General features: G+C 46.8%; 1 protein-coding gene across 1 annotated transcript; it reads left to right on the top strand.

The window, feature by feature from the left end:
* The first annotated feature begins 4,345 nt into the window (after positions 1–4,345).
* On the top strand, positions 4,346–8,859 carry BCL2L10 (BCL2 like 10). Its single transcript, XM_081831861.1, has 2 exons — positions 4,346–4,949; positions 7,735–8,859. Exons 1-2 carry the CDS (start codon positions 4,346–4,348, stop codon positions 7,887–7,889), a joined length of 759 nt encoding a protein of 252 aa, XP_081687987.1. The 3' UTR covers positions 7,890–8,859.

The following is an 8,859-nucleotide window of genomic DNA, read 5'->3' as shown; positions in this document are numbered from 1 at the left end:
GTCTGATGCTTGGTTTCAGCTCAGGTCGTGATCTCAGGGTCCTGGGATTGAGCTCCTGGCATCGCATCGCATCGGGCTTCCCGCTCAGCAGGGAGTCTGCTTGTCTCCCTCTCTCTGCCCCTCCCCCGGCTCATTCTCTCTCTCTCTCTCTCTAATAATCTTTCAAAAAAAAAAAAAAGAAGTACAGGTCCTAAAAATATAGATACAGTTCCTGGAGATCTAGACTGGGCAGGACTGAGGTGGGCCAGGAATTCTGAGGAGGCAAACTGGGGGAAAGCGCTCAGTGAATCTTTTTGTCTCTCTGGATCCTTTGCAAGAACATGAGGCTAAACCACTCGCCCTCTCACCTGTGATAGGAGAGAATCGCGTCACTCTTCAAGGCGTAGCACAGACCCCTCATTCTCTAGATGAGAGGTGGCTGGAGCTAGGCTGGCCTTCAGGGCTGGTCCATCTCCACAGTGGGCTGACTCATGGCCATTTCTGGTGAAAGAAATGAAATGAGTATGCTTGTGTCCTTGTAAAAAAGATGCTGACCCTCTAGTGAGGAAATGGGATCAGGAATGATGCTCTGGCTAATTGAACCACATAAATAGCTAAATGGAAGTATGGTATGAGCATTGACACAAAGATTGTGACAACAGAAATCGCCTCTTTTGAACCTAAGGTTATCTAACCAATACATCACTGGTGAACACTTGCCCTTATCGTAAACCAGGAACCACAAAGCAGAGGTCAGCCTATCTGTGCTCCCCAATAATAGGTGGCTTCACACCCCTCGGTCTGTAACCCAAGAAAAATGAAAACATGCCCACACAGAAACTTGAACACCAATGTGCATAGCAGCCCAAAGTGGAACATCTCAAATGTTCAACGACTGCTGAACGAATGAACAAATCGTGGTAGAGCCGTGCAATGGGATATCATCTGGCAATAAAAAAAGGAAGGAAGTACTGATTCATGCCACAACATGGATGAACCTTGAAAAAATTGTGCTGAGCAAAAAAAGCCAGACACAAAGGACTACACAATGTATGAAATATTTCCGTTTATATGAAATATTCAGAATAGGCAAATCCACAGAGACAGAAAGGAGTTTGGTGGTTACTTGGGGCTCGGGGTGGGATGAACAGGGAGGGACTGCCAAGGGGTATAGTATTTCCTTTGAGGTCATGGAATTAGTGGTGATGGCTGCACATTTATTTATCACAATAAAGCTGCTAAATATATATATGGAAAAATAGTAGGTAGTCTATAGGTATTTTCAGTATTTAAAAAACAAAACAAAGAAACCAGATAGGTAAGGCTCACCAAAATGTTACATTTTTATTTTCTTTTTAAAAAAAAAAGATTTTATTTATTCATTGAGACAGAGAGAGAGAATGAGCAGGGAGAGAGGCAGAGGGAGAGGGAGAAGCAGACTCCCTGCTGAGCCGGGAGCAGCGCTCGATCCCAGGACCTGGAGATCATGACCTGAGCCGAAGGCAGATGCTTAACCATCTGAGCCACCCAAGCGCCCCTATGTTTTGACTTTCGGTTAAAAGTGGGACAAGTGAGCATAGTAAGCCTGGTTAGTTCATACTTATAATAAAAATTTCTCTGTAAAGAATTTTTCCTGTGTGCCAAGCACTGTGCTAAGCACCTTGCATACACCAAGTCACATAATCCTTGTAACAGCGGGATGGTGCAGTTTATTACCTCCATTTTTTAGGTAGGGAAATTGAGGCTAGGAGAGTTGAACAACTTGCTCGTGGTTGCACAGCTTCTAAGTGGCAGAGCCAGGATTTTAACCAAGTCTGACTGCAAACTGCCTCCTTGCATCATGTGGATCAGAAATTCTGTGTAGAGGTTAATTTGTTCACTCGCTGTTTGGTTCAACTGATAATTACGAGGAGTTAGCCAATGTGAGGGCCGGAGGATTTACCACTCACCACCAAACTACTCCAAATCTAAGAAAAAACTGTGCTTGTTGCTAAAATGTAATGTTCAAAAAGGAAATCATGACTCTCTGACAAAATAGGAACATATATCAAAACATTGACCTCCACAAGGGGACCCATAAGATGTCAAAAACAGTTCACACGGGAGCTCAATACACAGAGATTTATACTCCCTTCTGATGAAATTCATTTGGCTCCCTATAAACGAATCACTGATGTTGGGTAGACGAGGCACCCACCAGTACCAGTGGCCAACTCAACCTTTGTAGGGAGAATTCCACTGTTGCCATACGCTCTCCCTGCTGCCATCACCTCTTTGTTCGCAGGCCCACAGAACAAGCACCATGCTGGCTGGGTAAAGAAGCTCTCTGACTCCACAAAGCACAGAAGTTTGTCTATCTGATTATTAAGAGTCTGCTCCTAATATTCACATGGGACCTGAATATCTTCAGTCTGTACCCAATCAGAGGGATCCAGCCACATCCCTCCTTCTAAGATTTCCTTGTCACCAATCTTCCAATCCTAGTCTTTTCAAGGCCCTGACCATCCAGCCAAACCATCAGCAACTGCCCAAGAATCAATGTAAATATGTACTCTGGACATCTCTTCCTCCAGACATAGTGGGCAGTCAAATACCTGGCTTGAATCCCTGCCCACTGGGAGGATTTTCCTTTACCAAGGTCTTCACAGTCACCCCTGAGTGGGGCTGTAATGCTCCAGCTCTCCACTTGCGGACCCATCTGTAATCCAGGTTTGAGTTTTTCTCCCTCAGTCAACTGATCATAAGCAATCCCTTGGAGGCCATAGGCATGGAATGAGGGAGGAGGCAAAGCAGTAAGAATTGGTGTTGCAGGACTCTGAACCACCTACTCATGCAATTTACTTGTACCTAATGGATCCGCCTGAGTTCAGTTATATATAATCTATCTATCTATCTATCTATCTATCTATCTATCTATCTATCTATCTCCACTTGATGACACTTGCTGCTGTGCATGCCCAACCTTATGTCTAGGTAGGTCAGACAAAATCCACATGATGAGAGCTCAAGCTACATGGTCACCTGATATCGCATGGTTAGCCATTCAGGCTCTACCAAGGTCCAGTAGCAAGTCAGAACCTGCTTCTTGAAAGGAGAATAGCTATCTGAGGAGGAGGACACGGATTTTCTTTGAAAACCTAGAGGTCTGTGCTATAGTTCTCCTATTGGTATTTACTGGAGTGTCCATACAGGATCCCTATTTGACCCATCACATATCATTTGATCTGTTGGAGCGTAAGACCTAGGTGGTACAGCAGCTCGTACTATAGCCTAAATGTGCTACAGAACCTTCTCTTCTTCCTCCCAATCCACCAGCCTGTAGATGGGTCGAATTCACACATTCATATGTGGTGTGTGTTGCCTCCAAAATCCAAGAGGACCTCCCAAATGTCTTGCCTCTTTTTTCTTGTAGGTGATACAAAGGGCACCAACTCCTCTTTCACCCTCAAGTGTGATATTTCAACATAATCCAGACCACTGCAGCCCCAGAATTTTCACTAATACCAATTCTGTGTCAGTCTAGGTCCAATCAGGAGAAAGAAGCCATAGAGTATCATGAACAGAGAAAGGAAAGGTTAATATAAGAAATATTAACTATAACTGAGGCTTGGAGTAATGAGGAATTGGCCAGTAAAAAGTAAAGAGAATTCTAAGCAATATAGGAATGGTAGCCACCGGCAGCAGCCACTATCCTGGAGCTGAGTACTCACCTATTCCTACTACGGTGATAACTAAACTCTACTGTGGGGGCTGTTTCTTTGTTTCAGCGCTAGACTGTAGGGTTCTTGAGAGCAGGGGCCACATGCCTTGTTCTCCATTACATTCCGGTGCTAACAGGCTCTGAATAAATATGAGCGAATGACTGAATACGGCCAGTATTCGCACTCCGGCAGCCCGCAAGAGATGGATCCTACTTCCTGCCGCATATGCCAGATCCGGCCCACACCTGGCTGCTTCTGTCCAGCGGAGAGGTGCTAATAATGCTCGCAAGGGAGTCGTCAGTGGAGGGCTGTGGGTAGCCTTTGTCAACCTCTTCTTAGGAGGAGACAAGAGTCTAGCTCAACTTCCCGGACTCTCCCCTCTGGGTTCTTAGTCCCCAGGCCCAGAGCTGAACAATAATCCCCCCAAAAGTCTCATTCTGTTTCTGATCGCTGTGTGAACGCGTGCACACCACTGGGCCTGGCCTTTGGGGCCGGAACAGGTGCAAATGGGATTCCCACGAAAGGCTCCTCTCCGGACCTAGGAAAACAACTGACCCGCGCGCGGAACCGGGGCGGGGCGCGGCGGCCCCTCCCTGGGCGGAGGCGCAGCCCGGCCTAGAAAACCGGGTCGGGTCGGCTCGGGCCGTGTGGGGAGAGGTCAGGCCATGGCGGACGCGCTGAGGGAGCGCACGGCGCGGCTGCTAACCGACTACCTAGAGTACTGCGCCCGGGAGCCCGGTACCCCCGCGCGGGCGCCGTCTACGCCCGAGGCCGCGGTGCTGCGCTCGGTGGCCGCCCAGGTACGGCAGCGTCACGAGCGCTTCTTGTCCCATTACCGCGGCTACCAAGGCAACCGCGTCGAGCTGGTGGCTCAGGTGGAGCGGGAGATACTCGCCCACCCCCAACTCCTAAGCTGGGGCCGTGTGGTGGCGCTCTTGACCTTTGCGGGAACACTGCTGGAGGGATCGCCGTCGGGGACCGATCAGGAACAGGAGCCGGGGGACTGGGAGGCCACCGTTCGCCAGGACTGCGGGCGCCTGGTGGATTTCCTCTGCAATCGGCTCACAGGACAGCATCGCGCCTGGCTGGAGGCGCACGACGGCTGGGTGAGCGCGGGGGGACGCGGGGGACGGGCAGCCGGGGGCGCGCCCACGCGGCCACCACCGGGAGGGCCCTCGCGGTTTCAACCCGGTGAGGCGTTCCTTTTAGCAAGACGAGGACTTTCAGTGGTTAAGTCTGGCTTCCTCCTCTCGCGGTGGGGTCAGACTGGCAGAAACCGCCCTTGCTAGACGGCTCTCTTACCAACCCATTCTGAAGCCCATGCGCGCGACCTGGGTGGCCCACTGTGGCCTTAGCCTTGCCGGTTTTAGGATGCGCCTACGTTAAGTCGGGATGCTTAGCTCATAGACTGGTGAAGTCAGCAGTGGGGCGGCCCTGGGCCAGGTGGATTCTTCTCCTCTGCTTATTAAGCGACCTTTGGAGAGACAGAGCCCACTGCGCTGCAGGGTGGAGGGCACCAGCCTAAAACGTTAAGAGTGAAAAGGCATCCCCTTGCCCAGCCCCCAACACCCCTCAGGAAGAGCCGGGGCCAGAGGTGTTGGAGAGCGTGCGCAGGCACCCAGCGGTGGTATTGACTCACAGTTCCTTACTTCTAATCCTCTGCACCCAGCCCTTCATTGGGTGATAACCAGCTGCTCTGGCTTTCAGCTGTCGGTCATTGATTTCTGTGGTCTAGGCTAGAGGGGCAGGCCATTGCCCTGCAGCTCTTAAACCGGTTTAATGATCAAGGAAAGCCCACCACCACCCTTCAGTAAGAAGAGAGCATGCCTCTTGGTTTCTGAGCTAGACTCCTTCCTGTTCCTTTCCTCTCTTCCTTAAGTTAAAAAAGGAACTAAGGAAGACACTGCAGGAAATTTAGCTCCTGATGGCAGTTGGCATCACCTGTGGTGACGAAATCGGCCCCATTTGTGGAGGAGAGGTAGTACCTGAATCAGAACCCTGACCTTATATGAACAGTTTGCGGTGTTAGCATTACCTTCCTCGTTCTTCTTGGTGTGTGTGCTGGTCTTCAGGCCTGTGAACTCTAAGAACCGGACCTGAGCCCGGTCTTAAGAAGGCATTTGGCCCCTGAGGGCCCTTTGCAGTTAAAGAGGAAATTAATTGGGAGGAGGTCATTGTTTTTATTATTTTGGCTAATTAACATTGACTAAGGAATAATCCTTTAACATCAAGAGGCTCAGATTCCCCCAATTAAGGGGACATGCCCACACCTCTTCCTAGCTACAGTTAAAATGCCACTACCTCAGGGTGCCTGGGGGGCTCAGTCAGTTAAGTGTCAGACTCTTGATTTTTGGCTCAGGTCCTGATCTCAGGGTTGTGAGATCGAGCCCCTCAGGCTGGGTGGGAGCCTGCTGAAGATTCTCTCTCCCCCTCTGCACTCCTCTCTCTCTCCCCCCACTCTTTAAAAAAAAAAAAAAAGCCCCTATCTGGACTTCCATTCCTTTCTTCTCCGTTTATCTGAATGGAGCTGCTTGCTTTATTGTCTTAGGTGATTGTTTTCAACCTAGTGATTTGCCAGTTTCCCAAATGGCATCTGCCTTTGGCTCAGGAAAGAATGTGATAGAGTAGTCTACGTTCCTCTTAGGTTGTTGTTTTTTTTTTCTTGCAAGTTTTAAATTTTTATTAACTTAAAATTTGGTATAATTGGCATACAGTGTTACTAATTTCAGGTGTACAATATAGTGGGTGGCTCAGTTGGTTAAGCGTCTGCCTTAGTCTCTGGTCATGATCCCCGGATCCTGGGGTCCTGGGCTAGAGCCCTGCCTCAGGCTCCTTGCTCAGCACGGGAGTAGTCTGTTTCTTCTCCCTCTCCCCTTCTCTCCTCCCTGCCCCCCCACCCCCCAGCTTTCTCTCAAATAAATAAAGTCTGAAATGCTTCATGTTTTTTATTTTGCCTATCTCCCCACCCACCTCCCCTCTAGTTTTCTGTATTTATAAGCCTATTTCTGTTTTGTTTGTTCAGCTCTTTTTTTAGTCTGCATATAAATGAAATCATGTTTTTTTTTTTTAAGATTTTATTTGACAGCGAGAGCAGGAACACAGGCAGGGGGAGTGGGAGAGGGAGAAGCAGGCCCCCCGCCGAGCAGGGAGCCCGATGCGGGGCTCGATCCCAGGACCCTGGGACCATGACCTGAGCCAAAGGCAGACGCTTAATGACTGAGCCACCCAGGTGCCCCTGAAATCATGTTTTTTGTGTCTTTCTGACTTATTTCACTTAGCATAATGTCCTCTAGGTCCATCTGTGATGTTGCAAATGGCAAGATCTCATTCGTCCTTATGGCTAAGTAATATTCTATTGTATAAATATACCACATCTTTATCCATTCATCTAGCAATGGAAGCTCGAGTTGTTCCATAGTTTGGCTATTGCAAATACTGCAGTAATGAGCACAGGGGTGCATACATCTTTTCAAATTAATGTTTTCGTTGTCTTCAGATAAATACCCAGAAATGGAATTACTGGGTCGTATGACCTTTCTATTTTGAATTTTTTTGAGGAACTGCCATACTGTTCTCTATAGTGGCTGCACCAATTTATATTCCTACCAACAGTTCCTTTTTCTCCACATCTTCACCAACTTCTATTTCTTGTTTTTTTGATACTAGACATTCTGACTGGTGTGAGGTGACCTCTCATTGTGGTTTTGATTTGCATTTCCCTGATAAGTGATGCTGAGCATCTTTTCATGTGTCTGTTGGCCATTGTAGGTCTTCTTCGGAGAAAGGCCCATTCAGGTTCTTTGCCCATTTTTAATCAGATTATGTGGTGGGTAGTGGGGCTTGGTGTCCTCTTAAAGAAAAAAAGGGGGGGCAAATAAAAAATCCTAACTCCGTTTCCTAAGTACAGGTTGCCTCTTGGTCAGTATTTACTTTTTCTATTCTTTAAATCCACGAGTTACCTTGCTGTTTAATCCAGAAGCGCCAGTGTATTTTATTGAGTTCAGGCATGGGGCATTCTGAAACGGTCTAATTCCCTTCTCCCTCCCCCTTGCAGGATGGCTTTTGTCTCTTCTTCACACCCATGCTGCCGTCTTGGAAAAGAATGCTGGTCCAGGCTCTTCTGTCATGCTTTACAGCAGTGATCTTAATCTACTTCTGGAAAAGGTTATTGTGAGTTCTGAAATTTTTAACGCATTTCTACCTGCCTAACTGTGACCAGCCAACTGAATTTGAGATGTGAAAGAATAGAACAGAGTAAACCACCTTCTGAGACATTTTTACCTGCCCTCATCTAAGGAGTCCTGTGGTGATGGTTCAGCCAGAGTTTTAACTCCTGGCAAGTACTCAGTATTAGGACAAAGGCACAAATGGTTCTTCTTTGAGTGGGGGGAAAATGGATTCTAAAGGTTCATTTCTCTAAAGAATTGCAGTAGAAGCTACATTCTAGTAAGTAGGAAACCTGGTGCTTTTTGCTACCTTCGGATAAGAGTGAATATGCATCTATCGTCTATCCAGTTTCATGTGCTACTGCAGACTCATTTCTCAAGGCAGTCAGTCAGGGGTGGGATGCCAAAAGCCCTCCAAGGCCCAGTTTGACAAGGAATGTAATATTAAAAACTTTTATAAGGAATTCTTTCTAAATCCTTTGAAAGTGAATTCCTAATTCTACCTTTCTAGATTTTATAAAGAATTTATATTTTTTACTTCAATAAATTGTTAAATATCTTCAAATTTTTAATAAACTTATGTATCTTTTTTCAAAAATTGTTGGTTTTCCTTGGGATTTAATAAGACTTCATTCGTAGGAGTAACTTGAAGAAAATTTCCTTTATTTCTTTAAATACAATTCTTTATTTTAAACATTTAATCAATACACAAGCTCATAAAAAGTCCTTCACTTCCACCTCCCGTTTTGCAGTCAACCCATCACCTGCCAGGTGATAGAAAGGAAAACTTCAACTCTAAGCTCTTAGGCTTTCCACCTGATGCCTGTGAATTTAGCAGACAGATTAACAGGTGAAAAACATGGATCTTGATGTTTTTACAGGAGACTATAGAAGAGTGAAAACTTTGAAGAAATGTGTAGATTCAGGGTTTATATACTACTTTAACAACAAGTGATACATCCTGGAGTAGACAAAGGGGTTAGACTGGTAGGGGTAGTATATTCTGGGGAAAG

Source organism: Leptonychotes weddellii, chromosome 9 (genome assembly GCF_054177405.1).
Source record: "Leptonychotes weddellii isolate Sample4059 chromosome 9, ASM5417740v2, whole genome shotgun sequence".
Taxonomy (NCBI): Eukaryota; Metazoa; Chordata; class Mammalia; order Carnivora; family Phocidae; genus Leptonychotes; species Leptonychotes weddellii.
The sequence above is the reverse complement of the archived record's forward strand: the minus strand, read 5'-3'. Positions and strand labels throughout refer to the sequence as shown.

What these genes read in the sequence shown, in the direction of transcription:
- BCL2L10 (XM_081831861.1), top strand. Translation starts at nt 4,346, where the DNA reads ATGGCGGACGCGCTGAGGGAGCGCACGGCGCGGCTGCTAACCGACTAC. An exon ending in CTCGCGGTGGGGTCAGACTG is followed by an intron (nt 4,950 to 7,734) that starts GCAGAAACCGCC and finishes TCCCCCTTGCAG; the next exon opens with GATGGCTTTTGTCTCTTCTT.